Here is a 27,483-nt window from a genome sequence, read left to right on the forward strand (position 1 = left end):
TCAGAGACCGTTGGCATCTCATTCCCTAGTCCGGGCATTCATTCAGGGAGTACTGTGGATAAATCGGCCAGTCAAGTCTCCCTTATGTCCTTGGGATTTGAACTTAGTATTGTCAGTCTTGCAAAAGCAGCCTTTTGAGCCTATTCGCCATATTCCTTTGATTCTTTTGAGCAGGAAATTGTCCTTTTTGATTGCTATCTCGGCTAGAAGAGTATCAGAATTAGCAGCTCTTTCTTATAAAGAGCCTTATTTTGTTTGTCACAAGGACAAAATTGTACTACGCCCCCATCCTACCTTTCTTCCAAAGGTGGTATTGGTGTTTCATTTAAATCAAGACATTGTTTTGCCTTCTTTTTCCTGAGCCACGGTCAGCGGGGGGAAAGTTATTGCACTCTCTAGATGTAGTGAGAGCAGTAAAAGTTTATCTGCAGTCAACTGCCCAGATACGCAAAACAGATGTTTTGTTTATTGTGCCAGATGGTCCCAGGAAGGACCAAGCGGCATAAAAATCCACCATTTCTTGGTGGATTCGACAAGTTATTATTCAAGCTTATGGTTAAAGGAACAAGATTCCTCCCTTTTCTGTTGAGGCACACTCTACCAGGGCAATAAGTGCTTCATGGACAGTGCATCACCAGGCTTCGATGGCTCAGATCTGTAAAGCTGCGACTTGGTCTTCAGTCCATACATTTACCAAATTCTATCAAATAGATGCAAGAGGACATGAGGATTCTGCATTTGGGCGTAGCGTGCTACAGGCAGCAGTATAGGGCTTCTTGTCCGTTAGCGGCCTGCTTGATCTGTGTCTCCCACCCTTCATTGAGCATTGCTCTGGGACATCCCACTATGTAATGAATAGAGGCTCTGTGTCCCGTGGTGTACAATAAAGAAAATAGGATTTTTAATAACAGATTACCTGTAAAATCCTTTTCTTTGAGTACACCACGGGATAGAGAGCCCCCCCTCCCCTTCTTATGGGAACCTTATTGCTTTGCTACAAAACTGAGGTATTTCCCTTAGGGGAAGGGTTATATGGAGGGGAACTTGTCTTCATTGGTTGTGCCAGTGTCCAATCACCTCTGGTGACCATACAACCCACTATGTAATGAATAGAGGCGCTGTGTCCTGTGGTGTACTCAAAGAAAAAAAACTATTATTCAGGATAATATGCAGATGATGGGGCACTCCAGAAGTGGGCCTGTTTGCATCCCCAGGAAATGCAAAGATGCCCTGTTCTTCTCATGCTATGCATGCAAAAAGACACTGGGACTAAACAGCCAATTTGTTTTTCTAGTACATTTCATCATTATAAAACCCTGGAGATATTTTCAGAGAAAAATAGGATTTTTATAACAGCTTACCTGTAAAATCCTTTTCTTGGAGTACATCACGGGACACAGAGTCTAGTAATTACTAAGTGGGTTATATTCCACCTTCAGGTGCTGGACACTGGTGTAATTAGACAGGAAGTTTCCTCCCTATATAACCCCTCCCATACTGGGAGCTCCTCAGTTTTTGTAGCAAAGCAAGAAGTGTTCCAATATCCCCAAACAAAAAGGGCGGGAGCTTTGTGTGTCGAGATGTACTTCAAGAAAAGGATTTTACAGGTAAGATGTTATAAAAATCCTATTTTCTTTATCGTACATCACGGGACACAGAGTCTAGTAATTACTAAGTGGGACGTCCCAAAACAATGCCTACTGAGAGGGAGACACAAATAACGCAGACCGCTATCAGACGTGAGGACCTATACTGCTGCCTGCAGCATACTGTGCTAAAAAGTGGCATCCTCTTGCCGACTTACATTCACCCGATAAAAAAGAAAACAGGAAAAGCGCCTCTAAGTTATCTGATTTAATTATAGTAACAGGTGCAAATATCCAACACTTGCATTTAATATAACGGGAGCAAAGGCTGAAGTGCTGGTAGGTCAGATGAAGCAGGAGTTTGACGTGTGCCTGCGATATATGAGGAATCTCCGCTCAAAAGCCGGGGGGAGGCCGAGTAGTTGATAAAACGGAAGCAAAGGCTGAGGTGCGGGTAGTCGGATGGGGCAGGAATTTTGACGTGTGTCTGCGATGAGTCTCCGCTCAAAAGCCGAGGAGGGCCGGGTCTGCAGTCGTATGGGAGCGCTGTTAGGAAAGCCGCTCAACTGTTGGTCAGTGACGTCAGAGGGACGGTAGCTGACAGGGATCACAAAGTGTCACAACGCGTTTCAGAGCGTGCGCTGGTCTGTGGAGAGTCCTGCGCGCTCCTTTCTCAAGTCCACATTCACCCGATAGAAATTAGTGAACGTAAGCACCGACGACCAAGTTGCGGCCTTGCAAATCTGAGTCATAATGCACCGCGCATGAAGTGCTTACTATCCTGGTAGGGTGCACTCTAAAAGAAACAGGGGGGAAACGCTCTCTATAAACCACAAGCCTGAATAATAACCTAATGAATCAACATTGAAAACAGTTGATTTAGACTCTGCCTGTCCTTTCCTGGGGCCTCCTGATAGCACAACAACATCAGTTTTCCGTATCCGAGCAGCTGCTTCAGATAGAGTGAGAACTGTCAAGGCCTAACGAGAGAGTGTAACCATTTTAATAGCTGATCTAAACACTGCCTGCCCATTTCTAGGGACTTCTGGCAGCACAACAAAACGTCGGTTTCCTATATCTGAAACCTTCAGATAGATTTTTAACTGCTCTCATCTATATTGAGAGAAAAGTAATAACTGTTCCTTCCGCAGAACAAGGTTCTGGAAAAAAGGAAGGCAAGAATATTTTGATTCAAATGAAAACTAGATCCTTCTAGGAAATAAGGCTGGGTGAGGATTTAACATCAGCCTATCCTTAAGAATAATTAAGTATGGCTCTATACAAATAAAGTTGGCAATACTGAAACTCTCTTGCGGAGGCTACCGCAACCAAGAACACCAATTCCCTTGTTAGAAGTATGAAGGGAAATATGGTGCATCGGCCCAAGGTGCTGACCTTGTAAGCCGACAAAACTAGACTCAATCCCCCCCGAGCACAAGGGCAACCTAACTGGCAGACTTATAGGCGTTACCCCTCGTATAAAGACCCGGATCAAAGAGTGCGAAGCAATCGACCTTTGAAAATACTGACAAGGTCAAGATCGGATCCTTGATGGAACTTAAGGCTAGCTCCATCTTCTTTCCTACTGTAGGAAGGCAAGAATTTTACCTATGACATACTTCCAAGGATGCCACCTCTTGGTTTCACACCAGGAACATGGGCCTTCCAGATCCTATGATACATGGTCCTGGAGGCCAGCTCTCCTGTATGAAATCAAGGTAATTTGCTGCCAATTCTGAAAGCCTGCATTCTTGAGGATCGGGACTATAACAGCCAGACCATTAATTCCCATGTTTGCAAGACGGGATGGAATACCCCCTTGCGAAGTAGGTCTGGACACGATGTAAGGGACCCTGGGTCCTCTACCACCACCCTTACAATTCCTGCACAGTAAGGTCACCTGGGTTATGCCAGAGCAATTAGGCCGGCTTCCGTTCCCCTCGGATTTTGCATAAAAGCCACGGAAGTTGAGGCACTGGGGGGAAAGAACACATAAACCAGTGACAACTGGTCCCACTGGGTCACTAATTCATCGTCCCGCATGCGAGTGGATCCTTTGTCCTTGACACAAAGCTGTCCAACTTCTTGTTGAACCTGGACGCCAAAAAAATGTATGTACAGGGTACCCTTTCTCTGTCATTTGGTCAGAAAAAAAAAAAAAAGTCGGGGTGTAGTGGCCATTCTCCCGGGAACAATTGTTGACGGCTCCAGAGAACCACCTGCCAATTCCGCATTCCATGAAATGAAGATTGTCGATAGGCAAGGCACAAGCTCCTCTGCCCAAGCCAGAACATGGCTTACTTCCCTCTGGCTGTGTGACTTCTAGTGCCTCCTTGGTAAAGTAAAATCACTGGTGTGGCATTGTCGGATTGTACTCTGACAGAACAATCCTGCAACCTAAACGCCCAGGCCCTTAAGCCAGATACTCCATCCGTAGCTCTAGAATCCTGATGGAAAAGGCTCACTTGGAGCTTGACCACTTCCCTTGGGCAGTGGTCTCTTCCAGGCCTGGCCTCCATCCCTAGAGGCCAGCCTTTGTAGCCGCCATCTCCCAGGTAACCGGCATGAAGGATCCACCTTTCTGCCAATCTTTTGGTTAAGAAATACCAACTGAAACTCCAGCGTATCCTTGGGACCAGACTCTTTGGATAATGCTAGTACTTGACCATGTAAAATTGTCTCAGTATGCTATTACGGCTATACCCTGAGCATTTAGACCTGCTAGAGGCGGGCCCTAGCACCCTGTAAACCCGGGCACGGTGGCTAACCCAAAGAGCAAGACCACCAACTGGAGAAGGTGCTGTTCCCCTGTGAAACGCAGACAACCTCTGCAGTCCCATGTAAATAAACACATATGCAAATGGCTCCCCATATGTGTATATGGCAAGTGTTAAAGCCTTATGCCTCTATGGAAGCATTTGTTCATGGAAGCATGAATTCATACAAATATGTTTTTAGGTAAAACATAAAAAGGGCACGCTGTATACACACATACATATAGCATGCATGCTATGGAACGGGCATCTTGCAAGCAAGCATGAGTCTATTTTTAGCGGCGTTATACCGCCACCGCGGCTCCCGCCCCAGTCTGAAAGGGGCCTAAGTGTCCTTGGGTAATCAAGGACTTGTGTGATCCGGCAACCTTGTGTGATCCAACATCTTTATGCAATCAAGCATTTGTATGCCATTTTAGGTGCATATAAGCCTGTCCGTGTGACTTAAGCACTTTAATGTGACCAAGCATCATGCGACTATGTAAAAAAACATGTAAATCCATACAAACAGAAACATTTTGAACATTCCAAACTCATGTATTTTATGCAAACATGTGGACTGGTAAAGAGGAAGTTATCCTCTGCAGACGTGCGTTTCCACAATCATGCAATATAGCTGGTGTGCGTTCGCAATGTGCACCAGCAACTGTGCATCCCACAGTTGTGCGTTCGGCTGGCCTGAAGCCAGCACCAGAATGAGGACCATGTGGAGATTTTTCTAGCAACCTATACTCCTCGGCTAGAGTCTTTAGGAGAAAAAAAAAACAGCTTATGCGGGTGCCCAACCAGAAGAAATAAACTGTTGCAGTAATGGATGGGGTGGAAAGGTTCAAGCAATCTATGGGAATTTTTTCTTTCTTTTTTTTCCTTTTAAAAACCCCAAGGAGGAGACAGAGGTTTTGTCCGTCTAGGCCAGTGATGGCGAACCTTTTTGAGCCCGAGTGCCCAAACCGCGACAAAACCAACTTATTTCTTTCAAAGTGCCAACACAGAATTAAACCTGCCAGCGTCTCTGTACAGAGGATGGGACTGATCATCCCTCTTAATTCACCCCAAAAGGACCAGAATGTAGAATGTAGGTTTCAGAATTACATTAGGTTACTGCACAATGAAAACATACTGCATAATGAAAACATACTGCATAATGAAAACATACTGCATAATGAAAACATACTGCATAATGAAAAATGACTGCATAATGAAAAATGACTGCACAATGAAAACTGACTGCACACTGAAAACTGACTGCACACTGAAAACATACTGCATAATGAAAACATACTGCACAATGAAAACATACTGCACAATGAAAACATACTGCATAATGAAAAATGACTGCACAATGAAAACTGACTGCACACTGAAAACTGACTGCACACTGAAAACATACTGCATAATGAAAAATGACTGCATAATGAAAAATGACTGCATAATGAAAAATGACTGCACAATGAAAACTGACTGCACACTGAAAACTGACTGCACACTGAAAACTGACTGCACACTGAAAACTGACTGCACACTGAAAACATACTGCATAATGAAAACATACTGCATAATGAAAACATACTGCATAATGAAAACATACTGCATAATGAAAAATGACTGCACAATGAAAACTGACTGCACACTGAAAACTGACTGCACACTGAAAACATACTGCATAATGAAAACATACTGCACAATGAAAACATACTGCATAATGAAAAATGACTGCATAATGAAAACTGACTGCACACTGAAAACTGACTGCATAATAAAACATACTGCACACTGAAAAATGACTGCACACTGAAAAATGACTGCACACTGAAAACATACTGCATAATGAAAACATACTGCATAATGAAAACATACTGCATAATGAAAAATGACTGCATAATGAAAAATGACTGCACACTGAAAACTGACTGCATACTGAAAACTGACTGCACACTGAAAACTGACTGCACACTGAAAACTGACTGCATAATAAAACATACTGCACACTGAAAACTGACTGCACACTGAAAACTGACTGCACACTGAAAACTGACTGCACACTGAAAACTGACTGCATAATAAAACTGACTGCACACTGAAAACTGACTGCACACTGAAAACTGACTGCATAATAAAACATACTGCACACTGAAAACTGACTGCACACTGAAAACTGACTGCACACTGAAAACTGACTGCATTATAAAACATACTGCACACTGAAAACTGACTGCACACTGAAAAATGACTGCATAATGAAAAGTTACTGAACAATGATTACCTGTAATTCAGTCCCCTTCTGCAAACCACTCAGTCCTGCCGAGGAAGGTCTCTCTGCTGGTGCTGCTGACCGGAGAAGGGGGGGCCATCACAGAAAGCCTGCTCTGTGATGGCTCTTGTCAGAGTCACAGCAGCTCTGGTCCTGACAGAGGAGAAGCAGGCTCTCTACAACACGGCAAGTGCAGGGAACAGAGCCGAGCAGAGCACACTCCCGCCCACCTCAATACAGCACAGCCACGCTTTCATCTCTGCCTGCATCTTCTTGTCAAATGTGGCGGGCTGCAGGAGGAGGGCGGGTAACAGCAATACTGATTGGCTGGTGGGTGAAGCAAATATTAGAAGCGCAGATCTGATTATTTCGGCAGCTAGCCGCTGATTGGTGGGTGCAGTGTGGATTGGATTAGCGTGCGCACGTCACCCCCCCCCCCCCCCCCCGTCGCTTATTCTTTGTCACTCCCACTCAGGTACGTCACCGCTAGCCAATAGATAGAACTATGGGGGATGTAGTTTGCAGTGCGGTGTGGACAATTAGATTTTTCACTGTATGCTTTCATTTCATGGCGTGCCCACCGAAACAGCTTGCCGTGCCGGGAGCGGCACGCGTGCCACGCGTTCGCCATCACTGGTCTAGGCTGAGGGTAAGTCATATGCAGTATGAATCTCTGAAAAAGACTGCAGCTACAACTCCAGGACTTGTAAGGCTTCTGATACCTCTGCCTCGTTATATTGCACCTGTTCCCTGTCCTCTGAGGCCCCGTACACACGTCCGAGGAACTCGACGTGCCAAACACATCGAGTTCCTCGTCGAGTTCTGTGTTGAAGCCGCCGAGGATCTCAGCGGGCCAACTTTCCTCATTGAACAACGAGGAAATAGAGAACATGTTCTCTATTTGGCCCGACGAGTTCCTCGTCGGCTTCCTCGCTGAGAAGTGTACACACGACCAAGTTTCTCGGCAGAATCCAGCTCCGATCGAGTTTCTGGCTGAATTCTGCCGAGAAACTCGGTCGTGTGTACGGGGCCTGACAGTGAACCTTCATCCTCAGGTCTTTTAATCCTTTTGTTTGAAGTTTTAGAGCAGGGAAAGGGGCACACTCCAGTTTCTGCTTCTTGTGAGGATGCTGCGAATATAGAAGTTAACCTCTTATAGACCAACAAATGTAATGCAAAAAACACTTCCAAACAGACATATGCGGCTGCAATGTTGGGGAGGCTGCAATGCCCGACAGGGCTGCCTCAAGTCTCTACAGGGGAGGATGGCATCATGCAAGCATGATTAGGGCCAGCAGATTCAGGTGGTGATACCCTGGTGCCCTTTTATATTCCTGCCCCTGAACCTTTTCTACAGGGAGACAAAGTCCTAAGCTAAAAGCAGAGGAACTTAACACTGGTGCATCAACTGCTGAACTTAGTCTAGCAAAAAAACAATGCCTGCTAATCTGCACAGCTAGATGCAGAGTAGGTGTCTTAGGTATGTCTGTATCCAACACACACAAGGTGCTTACGTGCTCCAAGCTGCTGTGTCCCTCTGGCTTTACAGAGGTCTGACATCTGGGCTTTTTTGAAGGGCCCACCCTGCGCCTGCACCATGACCCGGCGAGAATGCGCGCGCCAGTGGCAACCACATCGCCCCGCCCACAAAAGCGTGTAGGGAAATGGTGGACATGCGATCGCCTACAGGGAGGGGCTGCAGTAAGGCGATTAAGATATTCGCCTTACCATTCCCCTTACCAGCCCCTCGGCGGAAGGAGGAAGTGGGACAGGAAGTCCCACTCCTCCTGAAGCCCTCACAAACCCCCCCCCCAAAAAAATTACATGCCAAATGTGGCATGTAAGGGGGCGAGGAGTGGATTAAGCGGAAGTTACATTTTTGGGTGGAACTCCGCTTTAAGTGGGTGAAAACTTAATATAAAAGAAAATAAAAGCCAATCCTGAACAATTATTAGTTGTGATTGATATGATTCTCGAGGGAATGCAAGAAGTGGTTGAAAGGGCTACATGAAATTGGCAGTGCCGAGATGCAAAAATTAAATAAAAGATATATATATAAAAAAAAAATCAATAAAATTCCATTTACTATAAGCCATAATTGTGTATGCCTCTTACCAGCGACTGTCCAGTTTCTGAAGCTGCTGTTGTAAGGATTCATTTTTAGCATCAAACTCCTTTTTGATTTTAACGCAGTTTTCCTCAGCTGTTTGTCTTGCTTTTTCTGATTTTTTAAATCTGGCAATGATACACAAATGCATAAAATATATTTAATGGATGAAACAAACATGCATTACTTTTCTAAATACTGATAGGACACACAAAGATCCCCATACTCTTGTACCTTCTTATTCGCTATGATCCTAATTTTGCCATTCAATAGTAGAACAGGAAATAAACTACTGTGTATGCACATCATGCATATTACATGCAACCAATAACACAACTAACATTTAGGGCAGGGGTGCTCAAACCATGGCCTCTGATGTGGCCCATGACCTCCTGCTCTTGGATGGTGGGTTGGCAAGCCCAGATTGTGGGATGCCGACCCGCCATCCAAGAACATTAGAGTGGATGGAGGCAAGCGGGTTGCAGAGGGAGCAGGAGCCACATAAGCCAATGTCCCAGGCGAAGGGCATTTGGTATCACTCCACCTGGGACAGGAACATTTCTAACAGCCAGGGATGCCAGCAGAAACTGAAAGATAAAAAGGTCAGTTTATTAAACATCACAGTTTAGCAATGGGCATATCAAGTACTAAACATCATAGCTTTGCAATGGGCATATATGGGAAAAAAAACGGTTATTAGGCTGCACCTTAGGCTTAGCTGCAGGTTAGCTGCCCTGAGCCAAAGATTTATATTATATCCTACAGGTTTAGTGTGCTTTCTGAAAGTGCACCAAAACGCCTGAATGCAGGAGTTTTGGTGTACTTTCAGAACGTGCACCACACCTGCAAGATATAATAGATATAATAGAAGTCTATGGCAAAGCACAGCTTAGTCGCAGGTGCACTGCGCTGCACTCACGGTGAGGGGTTGGGTCCGCCCGTCAGTTTTCTTTCATTTTGTAATTAAACAGTGGGTAAACATCAAACAGGGATTAGTCCCACGGAAAAATAGGATTTTTGTACGCACTGTAAAAGCCTTTTCTCTGAAGTTCATTTAAGTTCACAGCACTTAAATCTTGACCTTAGGGGTTATATTGCCACCTTCAGGAGAGGACTAGGCAGAACAGCAAAAACTGCACAGTACCGCCCAGGGGGCAGTCCTACTGGCTATAACCCCTCACACTGCACCCAGCAGCTCAGGACATCAAAAAGCAGTTCAAATTTAAAAAGGAGGGGTGGGTGCTGTGCCATCCATGAACTCAGAGAAAATAATTTTACGGTGAGTACAAAAATCCTATTTTCTCTTTCGTTCATGGATGGACACAGCAGTAATCTTGACAAAGTGGGACGTCCTAAAGCAGTGTCAAAAAATTAGGGGTGGGAACAGCATTAAAACAAACTTCACCCCAAAACAAAACAGAGCTCCTCAACGTAGGAGTTACAACTCTAAACAGCTGCCTGCAAAACCTTGCGGCCGAAAGAAGCATCCGAAGATGCACTCACATCAACCTTGTAAAATTCAGTGAAAGTGTGAACGGACGACCAGGTCACCGCCTTACACACCTGGGAAATGGACGCTTGATATCGGAAAGCCCAGGAGGCACCAATTGCCCTGGTCGAATGTGCCGTGACAGGAAAGGGAGGCACCCACCCTTTTAAGGCATAAGCCTGGATCACGATCTGTCTAATCCGTGAAATGGTAGCCGACGAGACCGCCAGGCTCTTCTTTGGACCAATTACTGACACAAACAGTGAGTCTGACCTCTGAAACGGAGCCGTAGCAGACAGATACACCCGCAGAGACCGGACCACATCCAAATAATGCAAGCAACCTCTGTGAGATGCGACGGGCGAGGACACAAGGATGGAAGCACAATGTCTTCATTCAGATGAAACGCCAAAACAACCTTAGGAAAAAATGAAGGCTGCGGGCGTAGCACCGCCTTATCCCTGTGGAGGATCGGGTAGGGAGACTTGCAAGACAAGGCCGCCAACTCAGAAACCCTCTTGGCAGATGTAATAGCCACCAGAAAGGCTACCTTCTGAGAGAGTGTCAATAAAGGGATCTCTGTAATGTTTTCAAACAGCAGTTTCTGAAGTTCCCGAGAGCACCAGATTCAAATGCCACGGAGGCAGTGGTGGCCAAACTGGAGGGGCCACGTGTCGAACCCCCTGCACAAACATACTCACCAATAAATGAGTCGCCAAGGGACGCTGAAAAAAGACAGCCAAGGCATATATCTGCCCCTTAATGGTGCTTTTTAAGGCAAGTTTCTGATCCACTCCCAGCTGCAAAAACAGCAGAATCCTGGAAACTATATAAGTACACGGACACCACCCCATCTCCTCACACGTAGAGATGTAGGCCTTCCATGTGCGATGATAAATCTTCGGAGAAGATGGCTTCCGTGCCCTCATCATAGTGGAGATTACAGAGTCCGACAGACCTCGGTCCCTTAACACCTGACTTTCAACAGCCACACCGTTAAAGCCAGCAACTATAAAGCAGGATGAAGTATAGGGCCTTTGCGACAGAAGGTCCTCTTGCATGGGTAGTCGCCAAGGAACATCCGCCACCATTCGCACTAAGCTGGCGTACCAGGGACGCCAAGGCCAATCCGGGGCAATTAGAATCACTGGAATCCCCTTGGTCTCCACTCTGCGAGGGAGAAGTTTTATCGGGGAGGAAGACATAAATCAGCCGATAATGCCCCCATGGAGCCACCAACGTGTCTGCCGCAGCCTCCCAGGGATCCTCGAACCTGGCCACAAACATCAGTACCTTCCGATTGATTAGAGAGGCTATAAGATCCACATCCAGCGTGCCCCATTTCTGGCAAATGAGTCGAAAAACCTCCGGATGCAACGACCATTCCCCTTGGTCCAGCATCTGACTACTTAGATAGTCTGCCTGCCAGTTTTCTACGCCTGGAATGTACACGGCCGACAGAGCCAGCACGCGTCGCTCTGCCTACCCCAGGATGCGAGCGACCTTCATCGCTGCAGCCCAACTCTTTGTTCCCCCTTGATGGTTGACATATGCCACCACCGTGGCGTTGTCTGACTGAATCCTCACTGGGCATCCCTGCACCCTTTGTGACCATGTGAAGAGGCACCGCCTGATCGCCCGAAGTTCGAGCACATTGATCAGCAGACGGGATTCTTCCTGCATTCAGTGACATTGTGCCGACTGTATGCCCCAAACTCCCCCCAATCAGTCAGGCTGGCGTCCGTCGTGACTACCGTCCAATGAAAAGGAAGGAACGACTTCCTGGACTGAAGGGCCGGAGACCTCCGCCACCAGATCAGGGGAATCCCTGACTAACTGGCTCACCCGAATTTGACAATCCAGAGACAATAGAGACTTGTCCCATTTGGACAGGATCTCCTTTTGCAAGACTCGAGTGTGGAATTGAGCATACGGTACCGCCTCGAAAGTGTCTACCATAAGACCCAGGACTCGCATGCAAAAACGCAGCGACGACCACTTGCGGGACATCAACAGCTTCACCTCCGCCTGAAGTGTCCAGCTTGTCCAAAGGGAGAAATACCCTCGCCTCTGAGGAGTCCAGAATCAAGCTCAGGTACTCCAGGCGTTGAGTCGGTACCAACACCGACTTCTGGAGGTTCAGAACCCAACCAAACTCCTGAAGAGTCTGACTGGCCATCACCACATCCTCCTCTAATTCTGAGGCTGAAGCTGCTCTCAGAAGAAGGTCGTCCTGGTAGCCTACAATAGCGATTCCTCGCTGTCTCAGCAAAGCCAGAATCAAGCGAGCACCTTGGTGAAAACCCTTGGTGCCGACGCCAGGCCAAAAGGGAGAGCTACCAACTGGTAGTGCTCTTCTCCGATCGCAAAGTGCAGAAACCTCTGATGCCTGCAGCATATGGGGACATGCAAGTATGCGTCCTTGATGTCCAGGGACGCCAGAAAACCCCCCGGATGAAGTGCAGCGAACACAGAGCGAACCGATTCCATCCTGAATCTTTTCACCTTCACAAATCTGTTGAGGGCCTTGAGGTCCAGAATCGGACTGACCCCTTCCTTTTTTGGAACTACAAACAAATTGGAGTAAAATCCCTGGAACCTTTCCTGCGACGCAACAGGCACTATCACCCCGTGCAGCAACAGGTTCTGCACTGCCTCCAACAAGGCTTCCCGACAAGCCAGGAGAATATGAAGGTTTAAGGGAAAAAAACCTGCTTGGTGGACAAGAGAAACGCTCTCTTGTATCCTGAGGAAACCACTTTGCAGACCCACTGGTTGGAAAGCAGGGAGGTCCGCCTAGATGCAAACTCTTGAAGGCGACCCCCCACCCAAGAGCCGGGTGGGGGCAAACCTTCATGCTGTCGCAGATTTGTTCGCAGGCTTGTAAAACCAGGGACGCTTCTATCCTTCAGTGGACACCTTGTCAATCTGGGGACGCTTACCCGCCGTCCCGGGCGGACGAAAAAAATCGCTTCCGAGCGGAAAAGGAAGGTCCTGGCCTACGGCGAGGCTCCTTACCCTTTCTGGAGCCTCTCACCTTGGGCAACCAGAATTTTAGCCAAAACAGGCGCTGTAGCACCACAGCAGATATTGAGGTTCTAGAAAGCAAGGGGGCCATATCCAAGGCCGCATCGTAGACATACTTAAGGCCATGCACCAACTGGTCTGCCAGTTCCACGCAGCCCGGGAAACCTGTTAGATTAAACTCACGGTGCAACATTTTTGCCCATTCAGTAAGTGTCTGGGACACCAGGGCCGTGGCCAACACTGGCCGCAATGCTGACCCCACCACCATAAACATGGACCGGGCAACTGCCTCGGCCCTCCTATCGGCAGGGCCCTTAAAGGCAGGGGTCCCCTCCACTGGAATCGTGGTTACCTTATTTAACCTGGATACCGAGGGGTACACAATCGGAGTAACACACCGCCATACGAAAAGGCCCGCTGCGGGCATTCCCATTCTTTGTAAATAAACGTATCAAAGTAAGTTAGGTAGGGAAACACCTTAGCCGTGCGGGTTGGCTTGTGGGACCCAAAAGGGACCGACACCTCTGTCGATGTCCCCGCCGTATCCTCCATTTTTAGGGTATCCTGCACTGCTGTGATAAGTGCTCCTACAAGCTCCTTTTCCTGCACTGACCCGGACATGGAGTTATCCTCACTGTCCAAATGGTCCTGGTCTGCATCCTCTGATACGTCAGAACAGGGGCCACAGCAAGGCCTGAGTCTGAATCAGAGCTTTCCCCAGAAGACGGAATTTTTTATCCCCCTTGCGCCCGCACTCCGCTTCCACCCTGGCAACAAAGGACTCCAGGACCGCCAACAAATCGTCCATAGGCACCGCAGGTGCAGGGGAACAGGTTGCCACCACAGGGATGTCTGGGGAAGAAGCGCCTTCTGACACCATGCTGACCCACCTCGCCTGACACACGTTAGGGACCGCATGCCAATTACACCAAAGTCCACCCTCCTAGCTGCCACAGACTGAGGGAGCCCCCCCGCAGGACTCACCACCCTGACTCAGGTACTGCACCGTGCTGTGCCGCTGTCTGCTCTCCCTCACAGGGTGTTCTGAGTAATTCGCAGTGTTCCAGAAGGATAGCCAGCGCTAGAAGCAAAAACAAGCTGAGTCTACAAGAAAACGGCCGCCTCAGCAAGAATACGCCTGAGGCTCTGAAAATATGGCTGCCGGACTTCCTGACTAAGGCTACAGGAAAATGGTGGCCGAACCTCCTGACTAAAAAGCTACACGCTGCTCCGCGGTGGTCTCCCACAATGTGTACACCAGAACACACCACAAAGTTTAAAAAACAGGGAACGAGAGCAAACGGGTACCCAACACCCAGCGCAACCCCCCGCCAGACAGGGAGCCCCCCGGAAGACCACCATAGAGCCGTGCAGTGGCCCACGCATGGGGAGGAGGGGAGGGATGGAGAGAGAAGATGAGAATGAGAGACCCCCCAAATCGACCTCCCAGGGAATGCCCAGCTGCTCCGTCCTGCCGAGACAGGTGGAACCATACTTATGCTCCTGTGGGGACTGCTGGACGCATTCCGGACAGACACATCACCCGAGCGGTATGGGGTAGCAACAAACTTTTACCCTTAAAAATCTCCATAGGGAAGTTGCAAGTTTTGCGTTATAGAGGAGGTCTAGGGCTAGAATTATTGCTCTCGCTCCAATGATTGCAGTGATACCTTGTAATAGAAAAAAGGTATGACAGGACCTCTTAAATATGAGATCAGGGGTCAAAAAGACGTCAAATCTCATATTCACCCTAAAATGCAATAATAAAAAAAACTAATTTGAAAAATTAAAAATAAAAATGTCCTTTTAAGATTTATGGGCAGAAGTGACGTTTTGAAATTGCTTCTGCCCTGCAATGGTATGGAGCAGGGTGGGGGTCATCTTCCCTTCACTTCATACCACACATGGAGAAGGACCCAATCATAAGCGGCGGAGGGCACCGGAGTGCGCCAGGAGGGGGGGACCCCCTCCCGCCACGGATAAAAGTGATCTAACAGTGAATCCGCCGCAGAGACCACTTTAGTCTGAAAGCCAACCGCTTGCTCTTGAAGAGGATACCGGGGTTATGGTACCTAGCTGCTGCTATAACAATGATATTTAACTTCAAACAGCCATCGTATAACGATGGCGGGCAGTTGAGAAGTGGTTAACCACTTGACCTCCAGAAGGTTTTACCCCCTTTCTGACCAGAGCACTTTCTGCAATTTGGCACTGTGCTGCTTTAACTGGTAGTTGCGCGGTCATGCAACGCTGTACCCAAACAACGTTTGCGTCTTTTTCCCCACAAATAGAGCTTTTTTTGGTGGTATTTGGTCACCACTGGGGACTTTTACTTTTTGAGATACAAATGGAAAAAATACGAAAATTCGGGGGGGATATTTTGTACTTTTTGATAAAAAAAATCCAATAAACTCAGTTTTTGTCATACATTTAGGCCACAATGTATTCAGCTACAAAAAAATAAATAAAAAATAAATAAGCATATATTTATTGGTTTGTGTAAAAGTTATAGCGTCTACAAATTATGGTATATTTACTGGAAATTACGCAGCTTTTCGTTTATGACTATCCATCTAATTTCTTGAGGCGCTAAATGGCAGGGCAGTACACCCCCCCCCCCATTTCCCCTTTTTTGGAAAGTAGACACCCCAAGGCATGGCGAGATTTTTTTTTGTCACAAGTGATTAAAAAATGACAAAAAAAAAATTGTTTTACACAACGTTGCATAGTAGGTGAGGTTGAAAAAAGGTCAATCAAATCCAACCCATGTGTGTGATTATATGTCAGTTTTACATTGTATATCCCTGTATGTTGTGGTCGTTCAGGTGCTTATCTAATTGTTTCTTGAAACCATCGATGCCCCCTGCTGAGACCACCACCTGTGGAAGGGAATTCCACATCCATGCCGCTCTTACAGTAAAGAACCCTCTACGTAGTTTAAGGTTAAACCTATTTTCTTCTCATTTTAATGAGTGGCCACGTGTCTTGTTAAACTCCCTTCTGCGAAAAAGTTTTATTTCTATTGTGGGGTCACCAGTATGGTATTTGTAAATTTAAATCATATCCCCTCTCAAGTGTCCCTTCTCCAGATAGAATAAGATCAGTGCTCGCATCCTGTCCTCAACTAATATCCTCCAGACCCTTTATTAGCTTTGTTGCCCTTCTTCGTACTCTCTCCATTTCCAGCTCGTCCTTCCTGAGGACTGGTGCCCAGATACTCCAGGTGCGGCCGGACGAGAGTCTTGTAGAGCGGAAGAATGATTTTTTAATTTCTGGAGTTAATCCACTTTTTAATGCATGGCAATATCCGGTTTGCTTTGTTAGCAGCAGCTTGGCATTGCATGCCATTGCTGAGCCCATCATCTACTAGGACCCCAGGTCCTTTTCCATCCTAGATTCCCCCAGAAGTTCTCCTCCCCAGTGTATAAATTGCATTTGTATTTTTGGCACACAAATGCATTATTTTACATTTTTCTACATTAAACCTCATTTGTCATGTAGTTGTTTCTACATTCTGCAGGTAAGTTATTGCCCTGCTTAGCTTGGTATCAACCACAAATACAGAGATTGCACTGCTAACCCCATCCTCCAGGTCGTTCATGAACAAATTAAACTGGATTGGTCACAGTACAGTACCCACCCCTGACCATTCCGAGTACTCCCCATTTATCACCACCCTCTGAACGCACAGTTTTCAATCCATGTACTCACCCTATTGTCCAACAGACCTTATTTTGTACAGTAAACGTTTATGGGGAACTGTGTCAAATGTTTTTGCAAAATCCAGATACACCACGTCTACGGGCCTTCCTTTATCTAGATGGCAACTCACATCCTCATAGAAGGATAATAGATTGGATTGGCAAGAACGATTCTTCATGAATACATGCTGATTACTACTAATGATACTGTTATCATTACTAAAATCTTGTATATAGTCCCTTATCCCCTCCAAGAGCTTACATACTATTGATGTTAGGCTAACTGAAAAGAGAGAAAGAGAGAGAGAAAGAATAAGAGAAAGAAAAAGAAAGATGGCGAGAGAGAGAGAGAGTGATGGGGAAAAGAAAAAAAATGTAGGATAGGAGAGAGGTAAAAGGGAAAGAGAACAAAAAATGGTACATCCTAAAATGGTTGGGATCTTCCCTTTCGGTAAGAGGCTGCATAATTGGAAGGTGGAGGTTTTTTTTTCTGTCCCATCACTGTTCTGTGGTTCCTTTTTTGATTTGATGTTACCATTTTACCTGTGGGAGAGCAGTACATTTCTAACTACCAAATCACCATATAAAGTGGCTTTTCTTTTAATATTGGACATTGATTTGCTCACTTTTCATTGGGACTTTTTTTCATTATATAACTCAAATAGGGTCACCTATTTGTCTTTTTGATTCCAATACACCATTGGTACTAGTATTGCAACACATGCAGTTGCTGGTCTTTGTTTGAATCATTATATTAGTTACGCAGCTTGTTTGTTCTATTATTGTTTATTTTGTGTGTGTGTCTCCAGTGGTGTATTTAGGTTTCGTGCTGCCCTAGGCCTGACTAAACTCGTGCACCCCCTAATTTAAATATGAGCCACTCCTTTCTGTCAAGGCCATGCCCCTTTCTGTTTAAGACCCGTCCTAAATTTTTTGAGTGGGGACACTGGGGGGGGGGGGGGATGGATTCCCTTAATTTGCATAGATTTCCTCTCACTTCTTGTTTGGCTATGGGGCAGGAAATGAAGGGAAATCTCTGCAATGGGACGGAGATGGTAAAAAATAAACTGACAGGGGCTATAACCCTGCCTTACTCTATCCAAAATGAAAAAAAAAAGTGTTGCCTATAGTTCTACTTTAAACACACATTTCTGATAATTTTATGGAGAGGACTAAGAAGATATAACCATGCCAATGGTGCAGCAGAACACATATAGCACAGTGAGGAAGGTTTGTGGTCCAGAAAGATAGGACAGTCAAAATTAGAAGCAGCTTGTGTTACACTAACAGTGTAGCGCAAGTCGGCAGGGACTCTTTCCGTGCTGCCCCCCCTGCAAAGTGCTGCCCTAGGCCTTGTTGGCCTAGGCCAGGATACAGCCTTGTGTGTCTCACATTTATAGTTGCAGCATTTAAAATATTTTCTTGTTTGTTTATGCGACAGCGCGGTATCACCCCTATTTCTATACACAGATATGCCTGAAGACTGATTTGACAAGGTTTTTATGGTCACACAGCCACCAGCGGCAAAGGACTAACAACAAAACACTCTAAGGGACGTGTGTGAGTAGCTAGGGAAAAGGGACAAATCACGAACATACGGGGGGGGGGTGGGTCCTCGTAGGGGGGAAGGTTGGGACTGGACCCTTGCAGGGTCCCATATGGTCATAGCTGAGCTGTACCTCATGGGGAGGGGTAGAGCAGATCCAGGTTGACCAACTGGACATGTCTTGTACAATGGGACGGACGCTGCCATAGTGGGGGGATGGGGAGGAATGGATGTGAGAACTGCGATGAGTGTCGATTGGGGGCTCCTCACCCACTCCTGTCTCCTCTATCCCAGGTTGCTGTTAGCGCCTGACTGGAGGGGACCCAGGGGAGGGACTAATGTGCCCTTAGGGGCACTCTGGGGGCGCTGAACAGAGGGGGGGACTACCCTACCCTAGGCAATGCTGTACTGTTGTTCGTTTTGAATTTTTGCATCCTTGATTTCCTTTTTACATTTCCTGTTATATTCTTTGTAACATTTAAACGACACTAGTGTTCCTTCAATCTTTATATCTTTTAAAAGCAATTTTCTTATAGTTTATAGCTTTTTTTTAACTTTGACCGTGAGCCACATAGGTTTTATTTTTAGCCTTTTAAACTTATTGCCCATGGGAATATACTTTGCAGTGAGGTCCCAAACAGTATTTTTGAAGAATTGTGTAAATGGGGGGAACTAAGGCGCAAAACCACACTAACCAGGGCACTGAGAACTACAACTAATTAAAAAAATAATAATACTATACTACGCAGCAGCCACAACTAAATAGTGCTCACACACTGATAACAAGTTAAAAATGGGGGGTGTAATGGCGCTTGCTAAAACTAGGGTATAACATAAATGGACAAAATGACAAAAAACGAAATCTAGCCAGTATATCAGAACAGAGAAAAAAATGATAACACTTGTTAATACACAGAAAGTATTGGTTTGTGAATAAAATAAATCAGAATAGCAATCTTGATATATTCATAAAAATGTTTCACTCCTAGTGAAGACCCACCAAACATCAACAAATGATGCAGGTGATGGAAAAAGTGATTTTAGTGAGAACCAAAAGTATTAACAAGCGTTATCATTTTCTCTGTTCTGATATACTGGCTATATTTAGTTTTTTGGCATTTTGTCTATTTATGTTACACCTTAGTTTTAGCAAGCGCCATTACACCCCCCATTTTTAATTTTTGAAGAATTTCCATTTCTGTTCTGTGTTCATCGGTGCCATTATTCCCTACCAGTCTAAGTCCTGGAGAGCAGCCCTCATCCTTGGAAAATTTGCCCTCTTGAAATGTAGTGTTTTTATCTTTCCTGTATGTATTTCTTGCTTACATCTAACATCAAATGAAATCATGTTATGATCACTGCTACCCAGGTGTTTCTTTATCTGAACATTAGTAATAAGCTCTGCATGGTTTGAGATTACCAGGTCCAACAGAGCATCATTCCTAGTTGGGGCCTCAATAAACTGGACCATAAAAATGTTCTGTAATAGGTTTGTACATTTTTGCCCTTTAACTGTCCCAGCAGTGCCATTACTCCAGTCAATTTCATGGTAGTTAAAATCCCCCATTATTATCACTGTCCCAGCCCTTGCAGCCCTTTCCATCTGTGCAAAGAGCTGAGTCTCCACCTCCTCGTTAACATTGGGTGGTCTATAACAAACTCCAATGATTAACTTTGAACTACGCACATCTATATGCAGTTCCACCCATAATGCTTCAGCCTCACCACACTCTCCATCAACCAGGTCCTCTTTCACGCTTGAGATGGTGCATTTGTCTTCTGAAATAGCAGGAGGTATTTCATGCATACTATAGCTCACTATATAATGTAAATCAGAGAGGGGAAGATAGAGAGCAACAAGAAGCAGATGTTCAGGAGTACCTGCGGGGCTTAGACCCTCCTCTGTTGCCTAAGGAGGCACTTGAACAACTTGAAGCCCCAATTAACCAAGAAGAAGTAAGAAGAGCAATAAAAAAATATGGCCCTGGGAATGAGCCCGGGTCCTGATGGGTACTCCATTTTATATTATAAAAGATTTCAAAAGCTTTTGATCCTTACATTTTCCAAATATTTGAATACTTTAGCAGAAGGAGAGACCCTGTGGGAAGAATCGTTATTGGCCTAAATAACGCTAATCTTAAAAGAAGGGAAGGATCCAACAGCCCCACTGAGCTACAGACCAATATCTCTGTTAAATACTTAAATCTTTGCTAAAATAATTGCAGAGAGATTAAAGCCGCTACTACTAAGCTGGGTACATAATGATCAGGTAGGGTTTGTGACAGGGAGAGAGCGAAGGGATACCGGGCTAAAGTCATTGTTTTTGATCCATACGGTACAAGAGAGGGAGACTCCAGTCGCATTCCTGTCGATTGATGTAGAAAATTCCTTCGACAGGGTGGACTGGGGTTTCATGTGTGTGTGAGGATGATGAATTGGATTTCTGCTTTCTATTATCATCCAATGGGCAAAATGAGAGTAAATGGGAATTTATCGCCTTCTTTGGACTTATTTAATGGGACAGGGCAGGGGTGCCCCCTTTTCGCAATGCTTTTTGTAATAGCACTGGAACCCCTGTTAGCTGCAATCCGGATATTAGAGAGGTAAAAGTGAAAGGGAATATAGAGTATCCCTGTATGATCTGCTTTTTTATGTCTTCAACCCTAGAATAACAATCCCGATTATACTAGAGGAGCTGAGTCAATATGAAAAGCTGACCAATTTTAAAATAAATATGTCCAAATCTGAGATTCTGAACATCACTATCCCAAAGGAAGAGCAGCGGGCGATCCAACCTAAATTCCCCTTTGTTTGGTGTAAAGAGGGATTGGGGGAACCTGGGAATAAAATTGACTGCATCACTGGGGGCTATGTTTAAAGCCAACTATATACCAGTGTTTAATAAAATCAAGGAACATATGAACAACTTGAGACATAAGCCCCTCTCATGGATAGGAAGAATTAACGCCCTAAAAATGAATATCTTATAGAGGATGGTTTACAGCTTTCAAATGATCCCAATAACAGTACCCCAGGATTATTTCAGGAAATTAAGATCAATTGTACTAAAATACATCTGGGCACATAAATGCCCCAGGATTGCCTATGCAACACTGGTGAAAGCAAAAAGGTCAGGTGGATTAGCAGCACCGAACTTTGAGAAATACTATCAGGCGATCTCTGTTTTACGGATGGTAGAGTAGATTCATAACAAAGAAGGGAAAAGCTGGATAAATATGAAGATATCACAAAGTAAAGATGATTTAGGAAAGATGGTTTGGATACCACGGCAGCACTGGGATTTAGCCACTAGCACAAACCCACTAACTAGGAATACTTTTAAGATTTGGGATGGCCTAGGGAGAGATTGTATCACTGGGACTATAATTCACCATTAATATCTACACAATTACAACACTTTGCACAGTCATTGCCACAACCATTATAGGGAAAGGGACATATGAGGCTATTAGAGAAATGATTCTGCTCCCCTCTTAGCTTAAACCAAAGTATATAAAAAATCTACAAAATTCTAATTAAGGAAACAGAACCAGAATTCCCCCCATACCTGGGAAAAAGGAAAGAGTAAATAGGGACAAGGAACATAAAAGGAAAATCTTAAGAATGTGCTATAAACTCCTGGCGATACGGTGCGTGACCCTCCCAGAGGGCACATGGGCTTGGGGCAGAGGGACCCCACAACTTGTTGGAGGGGATGCAAAGCCCACGGGAACCTTTGCGCATATGTGGTGGGAATGCATAAAGATTCAACCTAATTTGGAGGGAATTTTAGCAGCGATCCACCAAATCATGGAAGAATGGTTTTGGAAGGGTCCCTGGGAATGTCTATCTGGAGGGGGGAGGGGTTGGGGACAAGGAGAACAAATGTACAGATTTGAAGGATTAAGGAAGTTGAAATGTGAATATGACCTTCTTAATGCGTTTGTCTATACTTGACTATAAAATAAAAGAGAATATAAAAAAAAAAAAGAATAATCTGTTTCCTCAGCAGATACCTTGGAATTGTACCTTTGTAAATAGAGCTCCTAAATAGCGGCATAAAATAAAGAGCATATACAGAAACACACATGTACATGTATATTTTTGATGCATCTAGATCATAGAGATCATAGAGATTGAGTCTATAGGGGCTGCATTCTTTAATCAATGCATGGCTTTTTTATAAGGAAGAAGCAGGAATTATTTTTTTTTGTCTTTTTAGCATTTAAAGCCCAAATCTGGGGTTAAAGATGGAAGCCCTGTTAGCAGAGACAACAGCTTAGTTTTAAGGCAAGTTTCACATAATGTGCAAGTATAGGATACATACCAGCACATTACGCTCTTAACTTGCAGGGGGAACATTTATTTTTTAATAGTTTACTTACGCAAGTTTAAGGTATTCTAGATATCAAGGAACAGTTTTTAGGCAATACCTTCAATACTTCTAGACTCCTTAAAATTATTTAAAATTCATACCTTTCTTCCATCAGCTTTGTTTCGGATTCCATTTGATCTAATTTAGATTTTAGCGAAACTACATTATCATTCTTCTTGTGCAATGTAGTTTCTGCTTCCTAAACAAAAAAAAACAAAAAAAATAGGTGATTGCTGTTTGCATCATGCAAAAACACAATTAGGACTTTGGAGGGACTTAGTTTAGTGAGACTGCGAAAAAGCGAAGGCCCTGTGCTTTATATAGATTGAATCTTTTCTGTTCAGGGTGGATCAAAGTAGTTATGTTGCATTTTCAATACAGGTACTGCAAAGTGCATAACCTCTTTAGTTATTGGAAAGGTTCTCCTGTTTAAAAATAAATGTTTTTTTGTTTGTTTTTTAATCAAGGTATACTTACTTTGACTTTTTGGCACGTTTGAAGATTAATAGATTTGACATCATCCAACTGTCTCCGTAGAACTATTAGAGTATCTTGTTTTTCATGGATATCTTTTTCAAGCAGTTTCATGGCCATTTCCATTTCTATCTTTATTGCAAGCTGAAGTTCGAGTTCTTTTTCTTGTTCCTAACAAAATCGGGAAATATCATTATAATTTTTAATATATTCATACAGTATTTCAGTATATTACACCATTTAAAAAAAAAATTAGCAAAGTTGGATATCCTCCAGCTGCATACTGAATTCTACCAACATGGGATGTTCTCTCTAACACCTACTGGGCAGCTCTACATACTGTACCTAGAGTTACAGGTTTTATATATTTGATAACTGCTAGTTTAATTCACAACAGAGATGACTGAAAATGCTTGCAACACACATTAGAGGCAAACAAAAAACTTGAGTACATTAAAGTTCACCATTGATTTACCATCCAAGCTTTATTATGAAGAAGGAGAATGACCCATTAATTCCCAAGTGCAAATTTAAGTGTTGTGGGGGCGCTTGTATAAAACACAAGTATCTTTTGCATCTAAATGCTGAAGATGAGCAGATTCAGCAAGCATCGGGCAATCTCTGAGCAGTTTTACTGGAGCTTTGAAGTGGAACGTCCGCTTTATGCACTCATCGCCTCCTGACATGCCACATTTGCCATGTAATTTGGGGTGGAATTGAGTACCTAGTTTTGACAGGTAACGAGCTCCCACTTCCTGCTTTGGTCACCTCACCTCCTAGGCGACTCCTCCTCTCCCCCTAGGTGGCCCCTCCTCTCCCCCTCCCCTCTCTGCAATCTTTTGGGGCACGTCACAGGAGACTACCTGGCCACTAAGAGAGCGCAGCGCGACTCACGCATGTGCAGTGTGCGCCCGGCTCTAAAGCCGCAAGCTGTCGCAGCTGAGTGCCTACATTTGCAATGCCGGTGCCGTGGAGAGGCGGGGGGTAGAGGAGTGAGCTAAAACCCCCTCAGATTTTTTTTTCCCCATCTGTGTCCCATTGCAGAGATTTACCTTCACTTCCTGTCCCATAGCCAAACAGGAAGTGAAAGGAAATCCGTGCAAATTAAGGAAATTCCTTGGGGACCACAAATCACCTGAACTAATGTACCAATAGGAAGATTTCCCCTCTATTACTTTTCTGGGGACAACTCAAAAATTGGGAATCTTTTACTTTCACTGTCAATGATAATGATAATGATAAACAGGACAAATGGACAGGGTGGATCTCCCTAACAGGCGCCCAGGCAGCAATAAAAACCGACAGATGTTTTAATCACTCTCCACACAAAAATAGTTTTACCCTTAGTTATATTTTAAACATCTTTAGCAGCTACAATACTAATTTTCTATCTTAATTACAAACTAACATTTTGCCTATATGCAACGTACTTACTAACAAAATTGTATGTTATTTAGGTCACTCACTTACCAGTCGGGCTTGTTTTTCAGCTTTCAGTTGCCTCCAAATTTCATTGTACATTTCATCCAGTCCTTGACGTGACTGTCTATAAGTTTCCAATTCAACTTTTGTATCCTGAAGGCTTACCTGTAGGACAAAAAGTTACTGTTAAAAATGACCCCTACTCTACAACTTTGCAAACCATAAATAAATCCCATTTGCTACATAAGTTGCAAGGATCCAAGATACTTGTAGATAACACACTGTTCATTCCTCAACAATTCATACTGTCTTCTTGTGTCTTCTAAACACAGATACTGTACTGTAAGTAGAGTATAATCAACAAAACTGATGCTGGAGGACAAGTGTGTTGCTACAGTTATTATAAAACATGATACAAAAATACTCCAGAAAAGATACACATAAGCCCAACAAAAATATCCCCTAATAGTACTTTATTCAAAAAAATTCACATTACCTGCCTGAGCTCCTCCATCTAACACATATTACCCTCTGTTGGACTTAATCAAGTAGCAACTCGAAGATTAATCTCAACAGAGAGCAAAGGTCAGGAGCATGACATGATTTCTTTGGAATAGACTACCAAGTAGAGGATATTGGAGTGAGGCGTATGTATATTGGTCTAAGTAAATGTTGGTTGGTGAGTAGAGACCTGTGACAGAACTGGTACTTGGAGGTTGAAAGATGAGATTGCAGAGACCTAGAGAATAACACTGAGGGATTGTGATTGACACAGATGTATAGTGTACATCTAATAAATCTGACACAAACAATAAAAAAAAGCCACAATTAGTGTTATGGTAGCCACTGCTACCAGGAATTTGGAGGGAATGCCCCTTGCCCGTATAAACGGGCAAGGGAAGAGTATACCAGGGTGTTAGAAACAATAGTAGCATGATATGTAAAAAAAAAAAAAAAAAAAAGTACAAAGTGAAGTTCCACCCAGATATTTTTTATTTTTTTACAAAAAATAAATAAAACAATTATACTCACCATAAAGGGCTGTTGCCATGCAGAAGTATCTCTTCTGCCTCTTCCTCCACCGCGGTCCTTTTGGTAAAAAAAATAAAATATCTGGGTGGAACTCCACTTTAATAAAATTTTTACTTTTTTTACACATCATCTACTATTGTTTCCAACATCCTTATATACTCTTCCCTTGCCTGTATAATCCCTTGGGAATTCCCTCCAAATTTCTGTATTTTGGCATGTGGCAAGGGCTGCTAGGATCTATCATACTCCTGGTTAGTGTCTCTTGTCCTAAATTTTGTAGCCACTGTTACCAGGAAGCCATGAGAAGTTTTGCCGGTGTCACAAAATCATGGCAGCTACAGACTAAAACCCTGCACAAAGCCAGTGTGATCTGGATGGGACTAGTAGATCTTCTCTGCTCTTTTCTTGGGGAAGCAACAATAGAGATCAATAATTTTTAGTGCGGTCTGTTTAGGAGGCATTCTTCCCACTGACTTAAAATTTTTAATAGGGCATCTCTCCTCCTGACTGATGTGATGGCATGTCATTAGTCCAATAAATTCCGAAGAGTGATCAAATATTAAAGTGATCAAATAATTCCAGTGATGAAATTGAATGTGTTGAAACAGAAAATTACATCTGATGTATGACCAGTAGATTGAAGATGAACAGTCCTCCTATAGGTAAGTTGGTGACATAAAACCACAGTAAACCCAAGAACAGTGACGTGATAGGACTAAGAGATCCTCCACCTTCAAAATAACGGCCTCTTGGAATTATTTGATCACTTTAATATTTGATCACTCTTCGGAATTTATTGGACTAATGTATAGTCGGGACATTTTTTCACTAAACTGAGATGTTATTTGGATGATCATTGATTACTATATATTTTTGGTGTTTTAATGACCACACTAGCTCATTTGGATACACTCACACTCATTGCGCAGCTTATTTCTTATATGTTCATTTTTTGAATGTGTCTCACATTTTAAGTTGCAGCATTATTTTTCTAATATACACTACATTGTTCGCTCACAGGAACATCAAATAGCGCAGTAATACACCCTTTTTACAGGTGCTTTGACTGGCATTCAGAGAGCTATAAAAGTCTGTCCGAAGGCTTGTTTTGAAGCAAACTAGCCCTTAAAGTGGATGGAAACACTTACATATACCCACTGAAGTGAACAACCTCAGGTGATACACAGAGATGAAACAAAGCTCCCTACACAAGTTATACATGTATATCTGCTGTCTTCAGATTTCTAGACTCTTTAGAAAGTGCATATGGTATTAGAAATTGTTCTTCTTGTTTAAGCAGTGGGAGGGGGAGTCTGGACATACACTGTGTATTGGAGGAAAGGCACCCCCTTCCCTCCACATAGGCATAGGAATGAAGAAACATGCAGAACTATGCTGTGAATAGACAAGCTCTCTGGTAATCTGTCTCTAAGTTACCTCCCTGACACAAATTTTCAGCTGCTTTTATCTTCTGTGTCGAAGAGCTTGTCAAAAGTTATCATGCCGATAACAAAGAAATGGAGCAACAGACAGACACAGGACTTGGGGTTTTGAGAGAGATAAGTAAACACTACAGATATATGTGCCCAGGTCAGAATTCATGAATGGGGTTTACATCCAGTTTAAGTTTGCTGAACCACACTTCTCATTCAAACAATATTTTAACTTAATTTGGGTAAAATAAAGATACATATAGCTT

General features: G+C 44.0%; 1 protein-coding gene across 2 annotated transcripts in view; it reads right to left on the bottom strand.

The window, feature by feature from the left end:
- Nucleotides 1–27,483, bottom strand: part of RUFY1 (RUN and FYVE domain containing 1) — a 229,922-nt gene that overhangs the window by 61,093 nt on the left and 141,346 nt on the right. For both annotated transcript variants that reach the window (XM_040344683.1, XM_040344684.1), the window contains exons 11-14: nucleotides 24,801–24,917; nucleotides 23,334–23,501; nucleotides 22,958–23,055; nucleotides 8,727–8,846 (exon numbers count right to left, since the gene is read on the bottom strand). In XM_040344683.1, coding sequence (XP_040200617.1) covers nucleotides 8,727–8,846; nucleotides 22,958–23,055; nucleotides 23,334–23,501; nucleotides 24,801–24,917 — 503 coding nt within the window. The remainder of the gene's footprint in view (nucleotides 1–8,726; nucleotides 8,847–22,957; nucleotides 23,056–23,333; nucleotides 23,502–24,800; nucleotides 24,918–27,483) is intronic.

The sequence above is a fragment of the Rana temporaria genome, chromosome 3, assembly GCF_905171775.1.
Source record: "Rana temporaria chromosome 3, aRanTem1.1, whole genome shotgun sequence".
NCBI classification, from domain to species: Eukaryota; Metazoa; Chordata; class Amphibia; order Anura; family Ranidae; genus Rana; species Rana temporaria.